The sequence below is a fragment of the Sphaeramia orbicularis genome, chromosome 17 (assembly GCF_902148855.1).
Source record: "Sphaeramia orbicularis chromosome 17, fSphaOr1.1, whole genome shotgun sequence".
Classification (NCBI taxonomy): Eukaryota; Metazoa; Chordata; class Actinopteri; order Kurtiformes; family Apogonidae; genus Sphaeramia; species Sphaeramia orbicularis.
The window spans coordinates 41,008,960-41,033,969 of NC_043973.1; the positions used below are offsets into that span (position 1 = coordinate 41,008,960).

The following is a 25,010-nucleotide window of genomic DNA, read 5'->3' on the forward strand; positions in this document are numbered from 1 at the left end:
AGATTCTTGCCAATACACACCCCTATTTTGTACTAATCTAAGACTGCCAGAATCCGTATTTTGCTCCTTAAAACACCTTCTCAGCTTTTTAATATTTGCTCATATTAATAAACCTGTTGGTCTTCTCTGCCACTTTGTGGAACAGTAGGTGTGTTTCTGCATCTGACTAGAAATGTGGACTTTTCTACGGAGCATTCATCTTCGCCTTTACCCCAGTATGAATAAGAGACGTATGTCACAACCAGCAGGAAAACGCATAAATTAGATTGATTTACACCTCCAAAGAATCCACATAAAACCAGATTAACATCTGTATTTTCTGTCTCAAACAGAAAAATATTCAGAAATTCAGATTATCTAGACAGAATATGCTGTTCATATGATTCCACATGATTAATTTAATTTAATTTATTTCATTCATGGTTGTGCATTTCATCAGCAGACATTCAATAATCATCAGTTGAACTAACATGTACACACCCATGCTCGAAAAGGAGCAGGATGAAGAAAATCTTATATTTCCTGCCCCCTTCTAAATAATAATAGCCTTAATGGTTAGCTATACACAACTAGCTATAAAGTCATACTGTATAAAGTCAGACAAACCGAACAAAATACATCCAAAGATAAAACAAAATGAATACAAAACCAAGTGCAAAACTACATATCTAAGGAAGTACAAAACAAAAAAAAACATAGGTAAATATATACCTGACAAAATTATGCAAAATAATTATGATACCAGACCAAAATAAGCAAATAAATTTCACAAGACGCAAAAACAAATTTGAAGCAAAATGTAAAAACTTATAACTGTTCATATAATCTCATTGTTCTGTCTTTATATACTTTTTTCAGCTGGAATATGGTTTTACAGTCCTTCAGCTTATTATAAAGAGAATTCCAGAGTTTGAAACCAACCACTGATATACACATCTGCTTCACTGATATCCATAATAATAATAATAATAATAATAATAATAATAATAATAATAATAATAATAATAATAATAATAATAATAATAATCATCATCATCATCATCATCATAATAGTAATAATAATAATAATAATAAGAATAAGAATAATAGAGTGCATGTAAACATACTCATTAGCGCTGAATCTGTTGTAAAAGAGATTCTGAATGTAACTTTACATTTGAGACAGACTCTACACTAAATGAACATTTTACAAGTATCAGCAACAGTGGTGGTGTTCAGTGACTAATATTAGGCTTCTCAAGTAGAAGTACTGAATCTGACAGAAAATAATATGTTATAAATGATCAAAAATCACCCCTATCTAGTTTCATTATAGTTTCATTTCCGTTTTTCTACATTAATTTTGAGTTTCAATTCAACAGTATTCTGGCTTATAATAAAATGGAGGATAAGGATTCATTTTAGATATGATCTTTGTCAGTGACACATTTTTTTTTTTTTAGAGATATGTTTTGGCTGATTAATCAGCTATCAGTTACATAAACGGATGTGAAAATCCCTCCATGTCTTGTTCAGAGATGTGCTGTGTCATCTGACAGCCAAAAAATGGAAACAAAACTTCTTAACACAATGACGTCAGGAGAAAAAACTGTTTATTAACAAAGAAAGAAGGTCTTTTCAGAGGAAAGTGAATCAGATTTCCTGTTTAAAAGTTGTTAAATATTCACTTTATATGACAAGACATGCTTTGCAGTGAATCCTAATAATAATATTATTAATGTGTTTGTGTCTATTCTTTGAACAGGAGATAAAAGCCTGACACATTTTTGAGGCCAGCTGTGATACTGATTTACACTCTGGTAAAAAAAAATTAAGAGAATGCTCCAACTTTCTAACCTGAACCTCACTGAAAACCTCTGTAACATAATCCAGAGGAAAATGGATAGGAAGCATCAAATGAAGCAGAGCAGGAAAGAAAAAAACAGGAGATGCATGAAGCACAGACAGCATATTGTTTAAAATATTTATGGCATATACTAGCCCACATAAAATAAATGCGTGTGATGTGAAAGGAAGATGTTGTTTATGCTTTACAATTCAAACCAAAGAAGATTGAAGAAAACAATTGTAACTGAAGATATTATATAAAAAAAAAAAAGAAAGTAGAAGTGTGACCATAAATCATGTTTCTGTACTGTTGTTTTAGCAAGACTATGACCACATATGCATTTCTCAGTCTTTGTAGTAATATGTAACAATAATAATAATAATAATGGATTAGATTTCTATAATGCTTTTCAAGGCACCCAAAGTGCTCTACATTATTGATCCATTATTCATTCGCTCTCCCATTCACACTTTATATGTAAAACTGGAATATACAGCAAATATATAAACAGTATTAAAAACAAAAATCTGAATATTGTAGAAACTATATGGGATCACGTGGATAGAGAAAAGGACAAAGGACTATGAAAACCTCTGGGGTGTGTAATATTGTATAACAACGGAAGATTATTTAAGAGAGAAATGGTTACACTAAATATTGACTTCACCTGCAGATGTTGTGTAGTTCTGATATTGTGTGTTTCAGTTCTTTGCACATATTTCCTCTTTCCTGTTATATATTTCTTGTTAGAAATAAAGACACACCCATTACAATTCTACAAAAACAACCAGGTTAAAAGCTGCCTTAAGGCTTTTAGACAGTACTGAGCACATACACTGTATTTATTAAATATATTGGCCAGTTATGACTCGTCTAATTTATGTTTGTATTTAAAATACTTTCAGTACAAAACTATAAATAATTAAACCAGAGCTGTATGGGGACATCACATATTCACATATAGTGGGTTTTTATAAAAGATAAGATTGTAGTTCTTTAATTTTGATTAATTAATCAAATGACCAACCAAGAGAATGTGCTCGATGTCGAACAAATCTCGAAATTATGTCAGTTTTATCAGTTTTTATATTTATGTGACTCTTTGAATTGCAGTTTATCAGCTACTATCTGTGACAGCACATTAATATCAAACAGTATCATAGTATCAGCTGAGCTCTAGGTAAAAGTGGGTAACTTTGATACTTTAATGCGCTAAGTACATTTCTTAGATATGATTAAGTATTGAAAAAAAAGTCTTTATTTTCTAAACCTAAACAGTCAAGTTGATCAGTATTGGTGTAGTCGAGTATATACGTACTCAACATGCTGTACAATTCTATATTTTTAAGAGGTTTGAGTAAAGAGGCTTATTTTTTGGACATAAAACAACTTTGTACGGAATAATGCTTGGACCGAAACATGAAACTAAAGATTTCAAAAATAGTATAAAAAAAAAATGTCATTCAGGAATCAGTACTGAATCCAAAGTATTGAATATTGATTATTGCTACTTGTTCTGACCTTTTATAATTGTTGATAGTATGAGACTGGATCAGATTAACTTGTGAAGATAATAACCTAGTCAACTCCTCTAAATAATTAAACAGACTTTTATGCAAACTAAACTAAACTAGTTAAAACTGAACTGAAATAAAACCCAAAATAATAATAATTAAAAAAAAAACCTACATAAAAATCAAAACTTATAACTCTCCTAGAAGATGAGACACCCTAATAAGACAACACCTTATTATTCTCCTGAAAAATACACATATCTCAACATTTGTGTGTTTCATTATCAAGATGTGTAAGTATGCACTCCAGGAAAATGTGCACAAATGTCTATGAAAAAGGTGGAAGTATAATCATGTCAGCAGGTGTATGTGTATCTATTGGGATACTAATATGTAGTTGTCTGTGTGCAACAACAATCTGTACATATGCTTGTATTTGTAGACTTGTAGGTGGATGTACAGGGTGGGGAAGCAAAATTTACAATATTTTGAGGGAGGGATTGAAAGACAGTGTATGACCAATTAGTTTATTGAAAGTCATGAGAATTTATTTGCCACAAGAAAATTGACATAATAGAAAATGTTTTTATTCTATGTGTCCTCCTTCTTTCTCAATAACTGCCTTCACACGCTTCCTGAAACTTGCGCAAGTGTTCCTCAAATATTCGGGTGACAACTTCTCCCATTCTTCTTTAATAGTATCTTCCAGACTTTCTCGTAATAGTTTTGCTCATAGTCATTCTCTTCTTTCCATTATAAACAGTCTTTATGGACACTCCAACTATTTTTGAAATCTCCTTTGGTGTGACGAGTGCATTCAGCAAATCACACACTCTTTGACGTTTGCTTTCCTGATTACTCATATGGGCAAAAGTTTCTGAAAAGGTATGGATAATAGTGTTAGGTATGACTATGACATCAATATATGTTTGGTTTCAAAACAATTGACGTAGTGCCTGCTGAGAAAAAACAACTAAATGTTCATTGTAAATTTTGCTTCCCCACCCTGTATGTCCTTAAATACATGTAATAGCAAAATGTATGAAACTCCTTAATGAATACAAAGTGATGTCACAGAGGAACCATTTCGAATATGTGGACATGATCTGATGCAACATGAGAATATATCTGAATGATCTGACATGGACTGAAACAGGACAAGACCTAAGCTAACTCAACCCTCTTATCATGACGGGATAATATTGTAATTCATTGACCCGCTTCGTTACTGTTGTACTTTAAGTTTTGATACTTCCCTGTCTGTGCTTGTTGATGCTCTTCTTGTGTCTTTGCATTTTCGTTTTCTTGTCTGTTTGTTAAAAAAAAATATAAAATCTGTCGAAAAATTAAGTATAAAAAAAAAAAAATCTGAACTTATAAGCATTTCACGATTCTAATATAAGACTAATATGAACTTGTTTTGTTGTTTGTCGTCCAGGCGTCATGTCCAGGTCAGACTACCCTCCAGGGTACAGTGACTCCCACAACCCACTCTATGGTCCTCAGGGTGGGAACTACCCCCCACCCCCTGCCTATGGCTTCCCAAGCTACGGGACCCCCCAGCCGGGCCAACCCTCCGCTCCGTACCCCACCGGCCCCAACGCCCCCCTGTACCCTGGCCAGCCTGGGGGCTACCCACCCGGCCCGTACCCAGGACAACCCGCTGGACCTCCTGGAGCTGGATACCCCAGTCAACCCCCCATGCCCCCTGTGATCCCCCCCACCATCCCGTCAGACGTCCTTAGCTCTGGTGAGTCAGATACTGAGATCCACTAATATTTATGCAGTGGAATAATAAAAACATAGAACTGTCTTTGTCTTATGGGAATCAATGGACATTTTGCTTTTATTGCTTGTGTCCAAACTAATTCATCTGTAACTGTTGTGATGGTTAAAGGGATTCTTACACTACACTATGTTATTTATTTCATTGTCGTATGCTGTTAAATGGTGTCAGATGTTTCCAATAATGTCCAAATTCACAGAGGTCTCTCTTTTTATTGATCTGTATCATCTGTCACATCTGCTCTACTACCTTTTAATTTTGTTATTAGTGATTTTTTTTAGATGAAAGAACATGAATATAAATGCAAAACTAGAAAAGCACTTGGAGAGCGCAGACCTCCGCCAAGGCAGATCAGCCCCCCCCCATCACCACCAAAATTTAATCATTTGTTCCTTGTGCCAGTATCAACATTTCCAGAAAATTTCATCCAAATCTGTCCATAACTTTTTGAGTTATCTTGCTAACAGACAGACGAACGAAAGAAAAATCCGCCCCCCGTCCCACCCCCCACCCCTCCCATCAACACTAAAATTTTAAAATTTGTTGCTTGTGCCAGTATCAACATTTCCTGAAAATGTCATGAAAATCCATCCATAACTTTTTGAGTTATCTTGCTAACAAACAAACAAACAAACAACCACACCCTGGCAAAAACATAACCTCCTTGGCAGAGGTAAAAAACCAAACTCTAATACATTACCTCATCTGTAAACATGATTTCTGCCTATGATGGCTTTTCAGATTTTCATCTGTAATGAGTGTAATGGAATTTTAACTTCTTTATCTAATTCCCTTCTCTATTCATGTGTCCTTTCCTGAAAACCCTCCCCCACTGCCTGCTAACTTTCCCATATCCTTACCCAAACCCCCCATCACTCAATCCAAAGGCCCATTGAAGAGACTGGAGGTGTCACTTGCAAATGGGATTCACCCTATAAAAGGGGGATCTTGTGAGAAGCTCTTGGTCTTTTCTTCACAATCGCCGCTCATGTGCAGAACTGACCTTTTTTGACAAAGACATAAAATCGTGTTGGCTGGCAGAAGTCCATATTTCATTATTCACCAGCAGCAGACAAAAATTTCCGTAACATCAGCTACTTCAAAAATACACCTGACCTAAAACCCCACATGGCTGATATACAAATCATGCAAACTCTTTATTTATGTGGATTAAAGCCCCATGTCTGACTATGAAATTATCTGAGAATATTGAAATATGTGGACTACACTACAATAGGACTCAGGAAAAGGAAATGAAACATTGTTAGATAGATAGGTAAATATTTTAAAATATGTTTGTAGTTATTTGGAACATTTAATTTATTAAAGATTCTAATGTAAATTGTGTCTCTCATCACATGTCTAAGGACCCCCATTTATAAGCTGAGGACTGTTTCTGGGGTGTTCTATTACAAAATGTATCTTTTAAATGAACTGTCGATTTTGACTGTTTGTAATAAATTGATTGATTGATTGATTGATGGTGATGAAAACTACAACTCTCCTGATTCCACATTACTTCACAATGCAATCTACTACTGCATCTTTTGTTATTGTTCTGTTTGAAAAACTCCTAGTCACAGAAATGACACTTAGATGATCGTCAGTCTTGGCTACAGTTCCAGGTAAAAATACTGTATAACATTATGAAGCTCATTTCATTGATGGAGGATAAATTCATCCAACATGGGATGTGTCAGTTACAAATGATGCCCGAGTGAAAAAAAGGATAAATCCGAAATAGAATTATGACATGTAGATCCTTCTTCTTGGTGATGGATGACATTTCCTGTTACTTTGTGTTCAATAATCAGCTGTGTAACTGAACTCAAACAAGTGCGTATTAAAAGGTCAGACTAATCCCAAACAGCTACAAACGTAAACACTTTAGACATGAAGTTAATCCAGCACATGCTTTAGTTTCCTCTGCAGAGATGTTCATTCACTTCCAGATTGTAAAACGAGCAACTGTTTAAGATTACAAACACATTTCTGAATTAATAATAATAATTAATATCGAACAAACATCAGGTGATAAATGAATTTAAATCAGTTCTATGTTATTTATTACATTGTAAAAGTCTCAGATCAAATGCAATTCATTATTTTTACACTCCTTTCTCCACACAGATTTATTTTAAACTGTCTTGTCTTTATTTCTTGAATGTCTCCTTCTCACTTTGTCACTTTTGGGTCTTTTGTTTTTTTTATGATTTTCTCAAATCTGTGGTCGCTCCTGTTCCTGGTTTACATTTTTTTTTTCCGGATAAACGTATGTGACTTGTTTATTTGTACCAATAATTGTTGAAAAAATAACAATAATAATTGTAGCAAAGAACTTAATTTGAAAAAACACCAGCTCTACTTATGTTTTATGAATATTTAGGCCAGTGGTTTCCAACCTTTTTTGGCTCGTGACCCCATTTCAACATCACTAATTTCTGGCAATCTCAGACATTCAAAACAGAGACTTTTTTTTTTCTTTGCTAAAATTAATCTGTTTTTGATCATATAATAGTTTACTATACTATGTTGCAAATAAACATTAATTTTGATAACATTTAGTCTATATAAAGTATATTATTATGAACGGAGGCAGAAAAACCAGCTGAAGATTACTGCACAAAGTGAGAATTTTATTTTCCTTGGTCAGGATATGTACAGTCAGTCCAGCTTGGATTTACAAGGCTGACAATTAATACTGAACGAACAATAGTCACTTTTTCATTGGACATCTGCGCAAAACTTTACCAATAGTTACTAAATGTTGAAAAAACAGAAGTGCGTAATGGCAGTTTTTCCATTAAATCACAAATGCGATGATTTGTTTATTTATTATCGCGAGATGACATGAGAAGTCATTTCATAAACATGGCAATGAACATAAATATGGTGTTGATTTACAGATATATGCATTATTATTATATATTACCCCTCTATCTCGTATTAAATTAAAAAAATGATTGGGTTTCCTGGTGTATCCACACATACCGCGACATGTTTCTTCTTCGTCTTCACTTGTTGTATTGTCCGTCAACATCCGTTTTTTAAATTCACGTGACTCTGGTTCCGAAAAAAGGTCTTTCCATTGCAGTTTTGTGTGATATACCATTTGTGCTATGTCAGAAAAACCACCTCTTGCCAGCGCAAAAAGTTTTAATCGAAAAATGAAACTTTTGGGGAAACTGTCGTTTTTTCATTAGGTAAGTTTTTATGTGCAAGTTATATTCGCGCAATTTGAGGGTCAATGGAAAAGCGACTATTAACTCAAACTATGAATTATGAAAGAGCTGCAGCATCTGAAACATACCACAACGAACATTTGACAGATAAACAGAACCACAGTGCTTCAGTTTCAGCTTCAGTTTGTCATGTCTTTTATGGATTGGGATTGTCTCTCTTAACTTACAATATGTTTTTTATTACTAAGTTTTTTATTTATTTTTATCAATTACTAGAAATTTCAGGCGACCCCATTTGAATTCCAGGCGACCCTATGTGGGGTCCCGAGCCCAAGGTTGAAAAACACTGATTCAGGCCAAAGTAAATTTAGTTTTAATCTCACATTTATGTTTGAAGAGTTCACTTAAAGCATAAACAGAACAGGTTACATTTTAGTGTTTCCACATTATTCTAATTTACTGTGGTGTACTTGGTTTCTCCTGTCGATGCAGATGAGGGGTTTGCAGCGAGCGACGGCGGCTGGGACAGTCTGAGCATCCGACATGCCTTCATCAGAAAGGTACATTTGATCTATTCATGTATTTTCAGGCAGAATTCAGAGCTAATGCTGGAGTTAGACGGACTGAACTGTGGTCTAATGTCCTCCTTTTTGTCCTGACGTCTTTTTCAGGTGTATCTGATTTTGGCGGTTCAGCTCCTCATCACCACAGGCATCGTTTCTGTTTTCACATTTGTGTGAGTATACTGAGTGTGTTTTAAGGGGATGTCTTTTAACCCTTTATAGTTCACTCATAGAAATACTCTGAAATTCAACATTTTAACCTTAGTGTGTTATTGGAGGACATAACAAGACTTTATTACTTTTGTAAAATTTTTCAAAATTTTTTATTGTCATGTAGAAAATCAAGGTCAGTGAAATTACCATATTTGGGTCTTTGCCCGTGAGTGGCAAAAAAAAGACAAAAAAAAATCCAAGCAGTATATATAAAGAATACAAGAAAAACATATGCAACGTGAAAGGAACATGTATTTTAGAACATTAGAACATCACTTTTAGAACATCCCAACAACATAAATGCTGATACAGACACGTGTCAACAGAAACATTTTCTCAGTGGTTCCCAACTTTTTTTGGCTAGTGACCCCATTTTAACATCAACCAGACATCCAAAATGGAGAATTTTTTTTGCTAAAATTAATTTGTTTTTTACCATGCAATAGCTTACTACAGGGTGGGGAAGCAAAATTTACAATATTTTGAGGCAGGGATTGAAAGACAGTGTATGACCAATTAGTTTATTGAAAGTCATGCGAATTTATTTGTCACAAGAAAATTTACATAATAGAAAATGTTTTTATTCTATGTGTCCTCCTTCTTTCTCAATAACTGCCTTCACACGCTTCCTGAAACTTGCGCAAGTGTTCCTCAAATATTCGGGTGACAACTTCTCCCATTCTTCTTTAATAGTATCTTCCAGACTTTCTCGTAATAGTTTTGCTCATAGTCATTCTCTTCTTTCCATTCTAAACAGTCTTTATGGACACTCCAACTATTTTTGAAATCTCCTTTGGTGTGACGAGTGCATTCAGCAAATCACACACTCTTTGACGTTTGCTTTCCTGATTACTCATATGGGCAAAAGTTTCCGAAAAGGTATGGATAATAGTGTTAGGTATGATTATGACATCAATATATGTTTGGTTTCAAAACAACTGACGTTGTGCCTGCTGAGAAAAAACAACTAAATGTTCATTGTAAATTTTGCTTCCCCACCCTGTATATACTATGTTACAAATAAACATTATTTTACATGATATTTAGGATATATAATATATAATATACATACATATACTCTGTTCAGTTCAGTTTTCTGACTGTGACCATGTATCAAATATGTGCAAATAAGCATCAAGTATAAGCACTATTTTATATTTAATTAAGCATTAAATATAGACATAGAATCACTATGGGTGCTCAAAAAACTCTAAGTCCTTTGCATGTCTTCAGAAAGGTTGCCAGATTTTATATTAATAATAATAATAATATTTTATGAGCCTTTCAGTGTGTAAGTAATTTTTCTAATGAACACATTTCATTTACATAACTGTTTTTGGCAGCGTTTCAACAGGAGGTCAGGGACAAAACAAGCCCTGTTAGCTCATTTACAGTTGATTAATTAGCACTGTCCCTGTCAAATAAAGCAATAAATGAAAATGGAAATACTTCCTTATATTGGATCTAGTGTCATCTATTTTTATAAATCTTGCTAATGAAATACTCTGCATTAAAAAGTCAAACATAATAAAAGTCAACATATTGCCATCAGATAAACAAGTAATTCTTTAAGTCACTATAAAATATAAAATTAATCTTTAACAACACCAAGGTCACAACAAAACTGTCATAAAATTTTGCTGCAGAAGGATATCTAGGCAAATGTAGGAACATGTCTAGAAAGCAAAGCCCTTTGTCTTAATACATTATTGTTTTTATGAATGTATAAAAGTATGAATGAACCCAGAAGTCACTTTGAATGCATACTACTGCAGAGACGTAAACTCAAAGTATATAAAAACATGAGCACCACATTAAGCCACCAAATTTAAGACAAAGAATAAGAAATTAACGCCGTCATTTTACATTTCTAACAGAAGATTTTGTTTTGTAATTGGGTGCTTCTATGAAACAGATGCAGTCTAATGTTATGAAGGATGTTTAGAAGCACTTTGGGTCTATTTAAAAAAATAACTTTTTAATGAGATAAAAGAGAAACTATTTTTCATATATAACACATTTTTATTTGACGCGCATACAAAAATCTGCATCTAACACGGTAAAAAGGACACGGAAATTACACGCTACTATTTTTTCTAATATCTTTTTAGTCTCTTACAGGTACATTTTGGGAATTGAAATAAATATGCAAGGCAGAGTGTTTCACAAAAATAACTGCTGTTGCAAAATCAGTTGTGATTTATATGTGTTTAAATGGGCAGGATTTGCATATAACACAAGTGGACACGATGGGTTACATACGAAACCTGGAATGAGACTGCAGATTCATAAAACACCTAAATGTCTAGATTAGAAAAACCACTAGGATCGTCAAATTTAACACAGTGTCTTTATTTATAGCGCTACATAAGACCATTTACAGCCATGTTTTCAAGATAAAATGCACTGACACCTAGGTAGCTTTTCCTGTCCTATTTTTGGGCCCAGTATTTTATTAATAAAAGTTAATTAATTTTTGGAATGGCTCAGAGCAAGAGTATAATTTTTTTTGCATTAATCTGAGGTCATCATTAGGTACATCCTGGGGGGAAATATGTCTACATTTCTCTTTTATTATTGGGTCTAAAAAAGCTTGCAAAGTACCAGATACCAGAATGAACCCAGTTTCATGTGAAGACTCGGCAACAAATCTTTAAAAAAATGACACTGGAAAATGTTTTATACAGGTGTAGATGTAACATAAATAATTTAAATAGCTTTAAAAAGATGTAACATGAATAACTGTCATGTATATTTTCTGATCATTTAGCATCTTTGAGTACCCAGATAAGCACTATATAAAACCGACGTAGTATTATTATTATCATCATCATCATCATCATCAATCATTTAAACATGCGATTCACCACCTGTCTTCAAGTACACTGCACTTTTCTGGGTCTCATGGGAAATTAGTGAACTAAAATTGTAAACAATCTAAATTTATTAGATTAGATTGGATTTTATTGATCCCACAACAGGGAAATTCAACAATCAAGGCAGCAACAGAATAAACTGCAAGAAGTGTACATTCATAAGGATAGTGCAAAAAAACAAGATAGTGCAAAAGTAAACAATGTAAAATAAAAAATAATGTGTAAGAGTGTCAATCAATCAATCACATTTTATTTATATAGCCCCAAATCATAACAAAAGTTATCTCATGACACTTTACATTTTAGAGCTGGTCCAAACCAGACTCTCAAAGTATCAATATGTTGTGATTATCACTTCCATAACTAAATACACATACTCATATTTTATGTACTGAATACATAATGTCATTACATGTATAACACAGGCATGAGTGTTGTGTGTGTATTGTTGTTGCATCAGTGTGTGATTTTCAGTTTTTCTTGTTCCTCACAGCCAACCCGTTAAATACTTTGTACGGAGAAACCCGGCGGTCTACTGGGCATCCTAGTAAATATCCCTCAAATATCAGCAGTTTTTTATTCATGTATCAAAATAAAACTGAGTCCACTCACAGTATGTTTCATTTCAGTGCCGTGTACATCGTCACCCACCTGGTGCTGGTCTGCTGTAAGGGTCCCAGGTGAGGCAGAGGTTTGATATTTGTACGAATAACAGGGTTCGTACGAGTGCTTGAATGTCATTGTTGTGTTTTCAAGGTCTGAAAAGTGCTTGGATTTTAGGTTAAGTGCTTGAAAGTGCTTGCAATTATAATCAAAGCTACTTACAGATGATACATTTTGAAAAATAAAACTTTATGTCAAAAAAAGAAAATTATCGGGTGTTCTCAGGTCGACTCCAGGTACATTTTTATCTTAATCTTTGGCTCAGTGCCTGAAGAACGCCAAGTGGCTTCCCTTTTTTGAATAAAACTTTGTGTTCTCCTTTAATTTCTACACTTTTTGCTTTTATGAAACATAATTTTAGATGTTTATAGCATAATACAATGTACATCATTGTGATTAAAAGGTGACAAATAATCCTGAGTATATGTATTCATGTAGATATGGATTTTACCCCAGCGATAAGGTGCTGTTCTGGAAAAATTTGAAAATGAATCTTAAAAGTGCTTGAATTTGACCTTGAAAAATGTGTACGAACCCCGAAATAATGTTCATCGAAAGTAAAGCTGCATTAAATGTTCTTAATCCACTTTCTCTGCAGGAGGAAGTTCCCGTGGAACGTCATTCTGCTGTTGATCTTTGTAAGTCGAACCTATGAAGCAGGAAACCGACCTGTATCATCTCTGACAGATTCCTGGACATGGATCTAGTCATAGTTTGTGTTAATCATGATTTAACTTCCATTTAAAATGTAAGATGAACAAATATAAGATAAGATGTCCTGTACTGTCCTCACAGGGAAAGTATTACAGAAAATAATACAAAATACAATATATAACAATAAAATATTATAATATAATTGATTGATACATAAACCAACCAAGGGTATAATAGTTTTGGATTTTTACCTCCGCCAAGGAGGTTATGTTTTTGCTGGTGTTGGTTGGTCTGTCTGTCTGTCTGTCCGTGTGCAAGATAACTCAAAAAGTTATGGACGGATTTGGATGAAAATTTCAGGAAATGTTGAAACTGGCACGAGGAACAAATTATTACATTTTGGTGGTGATCGGGGGCACTCATCTGCCTTGGTGGAGGTCTGCGCTCTACAAGTGCTTTTCTAGAAAAGAGAGCAGAGGTCTGCGCTTCCCTTTTTTTTCCGTCTTTATCAATGTCAAATTAATATGAAATCGATTTATTTCGCTCAAGCAATTTTTAGCTGGCCTGAAGTTGGGAGAAAGCGGCAGAGTCCTGTATGGGATTTCTTTAAATATGATAGCGAGGAAAATAAAAGACATGAAAAAAATAAACTAAAACTAAGCATTTAGAAAAAAACAAAAAAACTAATAAAAACTACCAAATTTGCTCTAAAAATGAATTAAAACTAACTCAAACTAAATAAAACTAAACTATAATGAAAAATCCAAAACTATTATAACCTTGGTCCTGACAACATGCAAATTTACTTCTATTTATTTATCACGTACATTTCTGCAAAGATCTCCGTATTAATTAAACTCTAATATCTGTTTACAGCAGCAGACTTGGATTTATTAAACAGTGATTAGGTTTAACAGCTAAACTCTCATTAGACCTGCTGATACATTCAATGACTGAGACTAAAGCACAGTAGATTTCCAGTGGCCTGTTCTGTTTGTCTTTGGTATCAGAGCTATGAGTCACCATTTGACTCTGGGAGTATTTGCACAACATGTTAATATGCTTTATCTGTGTTTTATCAGCTCTTAGCGTCACATTCATGCTCTACGTTTGCATATAATTGACTTTTTAGGCGGAGTCAGTGGTTTCCTGAAAGATTATGTGCAATATTGTCCATCTTTGTCTAAAACATTTCTAAAAATCACTGTAATTCGCATTTATCAGTGTGTTTTATCTGTTTCACTGTAACATCCTCTATGAATTAACCCTTTTTCAGTCTAGTTCTATTACTTTATGATCACATAGTTGGATGTACCTTCAGTGTTTTGGTTTTTTCTTTGTTGTTATTTCAGACTCTGGCTTTGTCCTATATGACCGGATCTGTATCCAGGTAAAAAAAAAAAAAAAAAAAAAACTGTATAATTCACTCAAAATGATGCAAAAATGTACCCTCAGTTTTAACCCTGCGTTTTCTTTTGTGTGCAGTTACTATGACACTAAAGCAGTGTTTCTCGCTATGGCCATCACCGTCGTCGTTTGCATCGCCGTCACCGTCTTCTGCTTCCAGACAAAGGTGTGTGTTTCTGTTCAAAGCTTATCAGCATCAAATAGCAGCGGCGAGTTTGTGCGGTCACACGGGTACAGTATTTCACGTGTGTTCCCGTTTGTAGGTCGACTTCACCAAGTGCCAGGGCCTGTTCTGTGTCCTCGGGATCGTAACATTCGTGACTGGCATCATTACAGCCATCGTTCTGTCTTTTAAATATGTGAGAACATGCAACATTGACATCTGACAACATATGTTTATATTAACTTCACTGTAATGACTTTATTTTTGTTTTGTTTTTTTACAGATTTATTGGCTTCATATGGTCTATGCAGGTCTGGGAGCTATAGTCTTCACTATGGTGAGTTTATTAAAATATTTCATTCATTTCAGAACTGATTTAATGTCATAAGTTAAGTGATAAGTAATTAATTCACAGTCTTTGGTTCTGCCTTACTTAACATATTGTGCAGAAATATGGGGAAATGCAGGAAAAACTAGTATAGGTACGTGAGGAAAATTACAAAAAAAGAGTTATTAGAATAATTAATAAAGTAGGATATTTTGAAGCAACTAGTAATTTATCTATTCAACTTAATACCTTAAAATTGCCGGATATTGTATATATTAAAATATTACAGACAATTTGTAAAATAAAAAATAATATTGCTCCAAATACCATTCAAGAGTTCTTTAAATTAAGAGAGTAATTATAATTTAAGAGGTCTTTATATTTTTGAATGTATGAAAGTGAGGACGGTTGTGGGTGCAAAATTATGGAATGGTCTTGATGATGAATTTAAGTTGTTCACTTCTCTGATAAAGTTTAAACAATGCCTTGAGTATAAGATCATTCAGGAATATTAAGTGGAGATGTTAGATGTGTTTTTGTTTTGTTATTGATTCTTTTGTTATAATGACAATGCTCAATGATGTACACATTTAAATGAATGTAAGCGGTGTGTTAGGTGAAAAGGATAGGCAAAAAATAAGCGTCTGCCTCTGGCCTATTCCTTTTTTTGGTTTTTGTGTTTATTGTCGTTGTACTGTGTGCGGCAATTACTGTGCAAACCAAAAATAAACCATTCATTCATTCATTCATTAATCACTGTATTCCACAAAACCAGTAAATAACTGTGTCCTGCATTGAGCTGCACTGTCCAACTTCTCTGGGACTGCCACTCATTTGCACATTTGCTATTTTATTTGCACACAATATTGCACACAAATTGCATTCTAACTGGTCCGATTAGACTCATACTGTCTACTAGAACTTGTAAAGATTTCTTTTTCTTTTTTGTCAGACAGTGATGGTCTAATAATTTTTGACAATTTTGATAATTTTGGCTGACTATTTTCTCTCGACATTTTACAGAAACTGAGGTTCTAAGTTGATTATTAGAATTATTAGATTATTACATGACATATCTTGCATTAAATTGTTACTGAATGCATTACAGGGCACTTGTTTAATGTGTTACTTACATGTTTGTGTCATGTGTTTCAGTTCCTAGCGTACCACACGCAGCTGCTGATCGGCAACAGGAAACATTCCATTAGCCCCGAGGAGTACGTGTTCGCTGCGTTGTCCATCTACGTCGACATCATCCAGATATTCCTGTTCCTGCTTCAAATCATCGGTGCATCAAAATAAGTCAAGTACCAGTAGAGGTCAACAGGGGATGGACAAAGACCCTGCTGTTTCACAACCATTCCATGATGCTTTTTTACATCAAATCAGAATATAAAGTTACAATGCACTCCAGAGGTAGTGTCTTAGTAGTATGCACGTAAGACGCACTTTTATACAGTTTTCTGGTGGTAAACGCTGAAAGGACGGTGTCTGTAGATTCTGCTTTGCTTGTAGACGTACAATTACACGTGAACCCTAGTGTCACGACTAGTGCTGGGCAGTATGACCACGAGTCACCAGGGACGTTTCACCGCATAGGTATATCGTATGTTAAATTTTTTTTTTTTTCCACAACTGCGCTTTTAAATAGGTCTCTGATTTTTTTTATCCTATAATATTAATCATGATTTTCTTCAGGTTTCTTGGAGGCTGTGATAGCAATCAGAACTTAATTTCATTTAACAATCTTTTGTCTCATTACTAGAGAAGAGGATTAGGGCAATATATATATTTTTATTATCATTCTGAGAAAAAAAGTCAGAAATTCTGAGAAAAAAGTCAGAAATTCTGAGAAAAACTCAGAAATCTAAGATTAAAGTCAGAATTCTGACTTTTTTCTCAGAATAATAAAAAAATATATATTGGACCTTTTTTTCCCCAGTGGCCCTAATCCTCTTCTGTACATTACAATATTATTTTTTAAAAAAAGTATATATATTGCTCATTGTTGAGGTAGACATTTTTGTGTGACATAAATATAATGATGTCAAAATAACATTGGTTAAACAATAATGAAGGATCTTAAGTGTAATTTAGCAAAATATGGTAAACCTCTCAGGGGATTAATTTCAGTTTTCACTTGATTTTAGGAAAACCCTGACGATAAAACCTTAAGTTTACTATAAAGTACTGATAATGTATGATACAGCTGCAGAATGCAAACAATATTTATACTATTGATACGTATGAAAACAACTTAATTATTATTTTCTGTATGAAACTAAATCCTGACTGTCTGTAGTAGGACATGTCTTTACTTCGGTGGATTGTTACTGCATTAATATTGTCAAGATATGGATAATTATCTGTTTTCTAAAGTAAAACTGATTTTTAGAACAGTTTATAGGCGTCTCCATGAAGCTTCTGGCAGCAAATGGTATATAATTTGTTTCCCATATTAACTGCTCTTGGTTTAGTTATGCTACAATAAGGCACATTTGGAAAATTCAGACGACATAGGAAAATGAAACTGGCTCACGTGGTATACTGTTCAGCATTAGTCTGGATGAAGTGGGACAAATGGGCTCCTTAAACGTGTTGCAGCACAAAGACACCTCTGTTCCAGGAATTCTGCAGGTCATTAAGTGAAAAAAAAGATTTTTGGCCTGGAAATGTCTTTCTTGTTTGACAGGTCATAAACATTGATTGGATTTAATTCTTGTTCTGTTGAAAATAATGAACTTGAATCCCATAGATTACCTGTTACAAGCAAACATTAGGAAAAAAATGCTAACAGTGGCTGTTTCACTTGGTCCAAAAAGCGAAAAAGTGCACAAATTGATAATGTAGGTAACGTGTAGGACAAATCAGGTTCTTGTTGAGGAAAGTGCTGAATCAAATGACACCAAAAAAGGCTGAAAGACTGTAGCAAAAATGTACAATGTAGAGAACAGGTACAAAGCACTAATTATAAAGATGACCAAAACAATTCAGAAACATAATGGCATTAGAGTAGCACGGGACGTTACAGAAAACCAGCATAAATACAGTGTAAACTTTAGGAGATTCGCCAAAGTCTAGTTAAATAGGTCTAAAACTGTGTTCAAAAGTACGTAAATGTAACTATAGCTGCACCAGTTCATAGAGTAGTCAACTATAAAATTATTTACGAGTTATTTTGATTATTTGACTAATTGGTTTAGGTTAGAAAAGGCCAAATTATGGGTCTATTATTGTAGAAGAGTTGTGTTTTTGTGATTAGAGTTGGGTGACACAGCCAAAACAACTAGGATTTTAAGCTTTAGGATTAATATATTACACAATTAATATATAATAAGAGGCAAACAGGTTGCATATTGAACTTTTGTTGAGTAAGAAATGTGCCCAGAGGAATAATCTTAGGATTTTTTTTTTTTTTTTACAATTTTCAGACAGAAAAACATTGATCGAGTTAATTCAATGTTATTCAGTCCTAGTTGTAATCAAGTTGAAATATTTGCACAAAAAAATGTAAATCTTAATGGATATTTTCAAGTATATTGAGATTTGTAAACATGTACAGAGATAGTAGTGGCAGAAAGTTCCAGTATTTTGCACTAAGAGCTCAGTCAGTCCATTTTTTTTTTTTTTAAATATCTCTATATATTATCAGAATTCTGCCATCACATTAACAAATCTCAGTACACGATTGGACATTTTTCACATATTTACAAATGTGACAACTCTGTACACTCAGATCCAAATAATAAAGCTCTAAAATTAAACTCTTATGAGCTATTTTTGTTATCATTATATTTGTCCAAACAAGTGTACCTTTAGTTGTACCAGGCATTAAAATGAACAAGAAATTGAAGAAAACAAGGACAGTCTAATAATATTTTCCACAACTGTACAAAATAATCTCATTCCAGCCACTTAATTGTGAATATTTTCTATTATTACTCCTCTATAATTCAATAACTGTTGAATTTTCCACCACACAAACACATTTGAGGATGTCATCACGGGCTTTGGGAAATGCTGATCAATATTTTTCACCATTTTCTGACATTTTATAAACCAAACAACTTATGAAGGACATTAATTGACAGTGAAAATCACCATGAGTTGCATTATTTGCCCTGAACCTGCAGAAACCCTGTCTTGAATGTCTCGGCTGCACTCGGTGGTTCATGTTTGATGCTTTTGCTGCTGGCTTTAAATACACATTTTGCTGTAACGAATAAATCACTAGTGCCTTCACAACGATAACATATCTGAGGTTACATCTTACTACTTTACAGGGTTGTATTCGGTAAGCTTTTATAGTATTGTTACATGCAGTATGTGCTTGTGCTCGTGTCCACAAACAGGCGTCTGTTCATATATTATGTTACAATCAGACACTGAGTGCCAACAGGGTGGATTTTTCCACACAGGGAAGCACAATCAACTCTGTGTTACATCATATTGGGAACAAGTCTGAGTTTTAGCTCATGTTTCGGTGTCAGAAAACTGCAAAGACGATCTACCGCACCCAGCTGGTACTTCATATGTTTGTACCCGAACATAAAGTCTGACCCAAACCCTTAAAACCCTGTGACGTAAATCTATTTTGAATGTACAGAACCCATTTTTGTAAATACATATATCAATGCTTATGAGACTCTGTTTGCATTTTCATAACAAATAAAGATTTTATTTGTGAATTTGATTCAGTTTAAAGGCATTTGTACCAGGCAGTGAAGATAAATATTTGACATATATACAGAACAATATGTTTAACCCATAAAGACCCAGTGCTCCCCAATGAATTTTTCCTCTCCATTTACTTTCTTATGTGATTTTAGTGCCATTTGTTATAATATTATTCACAGTATTTTGCATTTTTCCATTAAAATTGGGTATTTTCCTATACTGAATTCACCCATCGTGTAGATGTTCATAATATCTCAGCGTAAATTCAAAGGTCATTAAACCAGAAACAGAGAAAACTTAAGAAAATGTGACTTTTTCACCAAATATATCATTAACTGAACATAAACCAAGTGTCTCCACCCGCTGTTATTTATCCAACTTCATAGGTTTTACTGGTGAATCAACGTTGAAGATGGTGTTTCAACGTTCACTACAGAGCCTCTGAATGTTCAAATGTGTCACATCTGATGACCATGAAAAAATGAAAAACTGCATTTTACACTAATTATTTACAAGTATTGATAGAATTAGTGGATCAACAGGTATTAAATATTTCAGATCAGTAGATGGTTTTGGTGGTTTTGTGGTTGTTTAGGTCTTTATGGGTTAATAAAAACTCCATCACAAGCACATTCCTCGCACAGAGATGCCGGTTTAGGTAAGCTGACGTCTCTATTATGGTCTTTAAGCAACAGTTCAGTCACTGTCTAAGTTGAGAAATGCAGAGAACGGTGCAGATCATGATTGGTCAACTTTAACACTCTCTTTGTGATGGTGATGAAGGTACCGACTACCTTCGTATTCTCCCTCGTTTGACTGCTTCATCCTCTGTCGAATCTTCAGCTGCTTCAGTCGGTTCTTATCCACTTGTCTTTTGGCCAAGAGGAAACCGATGATCCCTGAGGGCAGACCTATCATCCTGAGAACGAGATGACCAATATGTGACTCAGTACGAAACTCACATGATGCTGAGGGTTGTCAAGTTTTAACCCATAAAGACCCAGTGCTATTTTTCTGGCTGTTCCAAAATACTTTTTTCGCTATATTTAACTTTTTTTTTTTTAAGTGATTTATCACCATTTATTATGACATTATCCTCTGTATTTTGTGTTTTTTCAATGAACATCATGTATTTACCTATATTTAATTTACTGTTCATGTGGATGTTCATAAAAGCTCAGATTACAGTTGACGGTTATTATATCAAAAAACAGACAACTGAAGAAAAAGTGACTTTTTTTGTAAAATATATCATTAACTGAACGTAAAACAAGTGTCTCCATCCACTGTCACTGATCCAACTTCATTGGTTTTACTGGTGAATCAGTGTTGTAGATGATGACAGTGTTTCCACGTTCACTACGGAGCCTCTGAACGTCCAAATGGGTCATATCTGATGACCATGAAAAGATGATAAACTGTATTTTACACCAATTATTTAAATGTATTGATAGGATTAAGGGTTCTAAAGTAATTAAACATTTTAAAGCAATAGATGCTTTTGGTCACTGGTGTACATTTGGGTCTTTATGGGTTAGGCATGTTTCTTAGCATGAGGGAAAAAGGTGAATGATATAACGATCTCATTTATTGTCATAAGAAATATCTCAATAATCCTTTAAAATCAGTTAATATAGTATGATAAAACTATTTGAAACTCACATGATCACCTGGAGAACACAACTATAATATCAAACAACAAAAAACACTGAGCTACTTCACTTCCTTCTCATCTGTGTTCAGAAAGTTCTCTGAATTGTTTGGTTAGTTGTTGGCTGGCGCTGATCGCAGGATGCGGTGGCATTGTATTTGCAAAAGTGTCATAAGAGGAGTTGTGTGGTGGAACATGTGCTCATGTGGAAGCACTTTGTGGTTTTGAAATTACTAAATCCCTAAAAAAACAAAACAAAGTTGCAACTTAGCATTTTTAGTGTGTAGTTGCATCTCTTTCTTGTAACAGGGAATTTCAAAACAACGCAGAGATAGAAGGAGGAAGGAGAATGAGGGTCCTGTCTCTGCAATTTGGTGATATTCAGCCTTATTTCAGCAACACACATCCAGCCAGAGTATTAATCAGGCAAATGTGAGAAAATAGCAACTCATAAAAATGAACAGAAACTGAAGAAGATGCAAGTGTTTGAGTTTTAATGGAAAGGGGAATTTAGTTGGCTGACATAAGGGGATGTGGGAAAAATTACAAATATGTATTGCATGGTGCAATTTTGAAAGCCAGACAGGGTAATGTGGTAAATTTCCAAAGAATATCACCTGAGTGGCATAAAAAAAACCCAAACATCTCATATATCTAACAGCTAGGACAGCTCCCAACAACTGCTAATAAACAAAACACTCAAGTATAATCTTTGTCACTATCCGATAAATGCTAATAAAACAACCTGTGTTAGTTGCTCTTTATACAATGATTTAAGGGCCACTGCTTTTTAGATTTATCAGTTTCTCCTTGTTTGGATGAAACACAGATAATATGCAGAAGTGACATAAGACTACACCATATAAACATACAAGGATTTCTGTCTTCAGGTCAATATAGCAAATCCTTTTTTAGTAATTTTAACATGAACTCTGCCTGGTCTATCTATGATTTTACTGATCTCATTATGTGTGAAACAGAAGCAGGATGTGAATAATATTTCTTGTGCAAACTGCTACATAGTCGAAAGTTAAACATACATACTTGTGACAACAATTTTTTTTTTTTCTAAAACTTAATCCTGACAACCAGTAGAGGGATATATGCCTTTACAATAGTGTTACTACATTCATAATGTGAATCTTTTTCTTTTTTTTTTATTAAGTTTGAATTGCTGTAGGTCAAGTTTATTTTTACGACAAATTTAAAACTCAGCAAGCTGCCCAATTTGCTGTACGAAGATATGAATAAAATTTAAAAAATGGTAAAATAGTAAAAATAAGAATAAAAATAGACTCAACCTGATAATAACAGATATAAAATAAAATGAAATGAAATAAAATAGATAAAAACATCTAAAACAAAACACTACAAAACAATTTAGAACAGTGAAACTGCCTGTTTCAGATTTGACAAAAGATCATATTTACTCAATTATTCATTTATTATATAAATACCACATATACCAGAAATTCTGTCTGTCCATCCGAGATTTTTGTCCAACTCACTTCTTGGACACTATTCACCTGAATCTTTTCTAATTAGACACACATGTTCTTTACACATGCCTCTCTCTAAATTTTTGCTCTTTTTTTTCAAATTTTTGAAAAGTTTTTAAAAAGATTAAAAGTTTAGCGTCAAAATGAATCCCTGGGTGGCAAGGGTATCAGTGAACAGGAGGGGCAAAGTGTTGTGTCACCGGGCAGGGGTATTAGTAAGCTCTGCTTACTTTTTCACTTGTTAATTTACTTTTGCCATATAATAAGAATGAAGTGTTGTTAACTTTCCATTATTTACTAGTGTACAAGTACTGTCATCTTTACAGGTGTATCTACCCAGTGGAAATCAACAGTACATGTTTCTTGGTTTCACACACACTTAATATAAATGACAACTACATGGACTCACCAGGCATAGCCGATCTTCCTCATCGGGTTCTTTGCCTTTGTCCTGGGGATGTATTCAGGGCCTTCCTCTTCCTCCTCCTCCTCCTCAGCCTTATTTGTCTTGTCCTGAGTCTGTGAACCGGTGCCTGCTGGGTTCGGAGGCTGTGTGCTCTTTTGTGACTCCGTCCTGGAAACGCACATGGAGGCAGGAGAGACGTGTAGCGGCCGACACCGAGCAGCCTGAAGCCGCAAAAACTGACACATAACCTGGGGTTGATGACCCCGAGACAGAAGCCATCGGACTGGAACAAGATGTAGACCTGAGGACAAATGAAAAGGCGATTACAAAAGTACTGCATTTAGGAACAAATTTCAGATATTTGTCCTTTGAGTATTTCCATTTTCTGCAGTTTCTCTACATTTTAGAGGTGAACATTGTACTTTTTACCCCACTACATTTGTCTAACTGCTTGAGTCACTTTCAGATTTGTCATTCCCTTGCTGTCCATTAAAAAACACTTATCTCCAAATGTTTGTGATGAAAAGACAAATGATGTGTTCTGTTATGGGTTAACAAAATTCTGACTTTTTTGAGCTAAACCAGGGATGTCAAACTCATTTTAGTTTAGGGGCCACATACAGCCCAATATGTTCTCATGTGGGTTGGAACAGTAATATTTAATATATATACTAATTAAAATCTTAAGTGTAATTTTTTAATTTTACAAATTCCTCCCGGATTGGACCCTTGGCTTTTTAAATTGTTTTCTACACAAATTCAGTTCATATGTTTATTTCAAACCTTCTAACACAGTATAACAATTAACAAATGACAACTTGACAGACAGCTAAATTCGGTCCATTCATGTTCTGACTTGGACATTTACTGTACTTATGATAATTATTACATAAAATAATAAATTAGCTGCATTTCTTTCGTGAAGTTAGGGTATAATAGTCTACAAACACGTGGAAAGAAGCTTTGTTTTTGTTTTGTTTTTTTAAGTCCAAGAACATCAATATTTCATGAAGAATGACCCCAAATCTCAAGACCTCCAAACCCCAACTATCACTCCCATAGTTTGTTGCGGACTAAACAAGAAAACAGTTTATAAAATGGCCAAAATGAGCTCAATCTTGGATATCCACAACAATAAAATGCCCCACTGAAATTAAGTCAGAAATAATATGGAGCTAAAACTATCAAGTACAAGCACTGACAAGGGTTGTCTATTCCTACGTTTCGTGCACTATGTACATTTAGTGGACACATTTAACGCCAAATACGTTTAATTGTCATGTTTTTAACGCAAAACTTTTATTCATGTTGGAGAATTTCTAGTAAAGAATCTAGCTAGCTACTTCCACTGCTAAACAGTGACATTATGCTGGTTTAGCTTCAGTAAATACCGGATACAAGCCCCACTGACGAACGCTTAAATGCTATGTTATCACTGACTTAAGGTTCACATCTGACTTTTGACAAAAAGCGTGGTATTAATTATATTACCTTGTACCGCCGTCCGAGCTGCTGTCACACAGGGCGCCGCCATGTTTGTTAGATAACAGTCATGCGCAGTGGCATTTAAAGTCTCAGTGCTGCCACCCCCTACTGGACA

General features: G+C 34.3%; 1 protein-coding gene across 1 annotated transcript in view; it reads left to right on the plus strand.

Annotated features, from left to right (window-relative positions):
• tmbim1a (transmembrane BAX inhibitor motif containing 1a) overlaps positions 1 to 19,870 on the plus strand; it is a 36,173-nt gene extending 16,303 nt beyond the window's left edge. Inside the window, exons 2-12 of the mRNA XM_030159688.1 lie at positions 4,781 to 5,092; positions 8,803 to 8,870; positions 8,982 to 9,046; positions 12,456 to 12,509; positions 12,592 to 12,642; positions 13,224 to 13,263; positions 14,632 to 14,669; positions 14,765 to 14,852; positions 14,950 to 15,045; positions 15,133 to 15,186; positions 16,333 to 19,870. Of these exons, the coding sequence (XP_030015548.1) occupies positions 4,786 to 5,092; positions 8,803 to 8,870; positions 8,982 to 9,046; positions 12,456 to 12,509; positions 12,592 to 12,642; positions 13,224 to 13,263; positions 14,632 to 14,669; positions 14,765 to 14,852; positions 14,950 to 15,045; positions 15,133 to 15,186; positions 16,333 to 16,479 (1,008 nt within the window). The 5' untranslated portion in view covers positions 4,781 to 4,785 and the 3' untranslated portion in view covers positions 16,480 to 19,870. The remainder of the gene's footprint in view (positions 1 to 4,780; positions 5,093 to 8,802; positions 8,871 to 8,981; positions 9,047 to 12,455; positions 12,510 to 12,591; positions 12,643 to 13,223; positions 13,264 to 14,631; positions 14,670 to 14,764; positions 14,853 to 14,949; positions 15,046 to 15,132; positions 15,187 to 16,332) is intronic.
• The last annotated feature ends 5,140 nt before the right edge of the window (positions 19,871 to 25,010 follow it).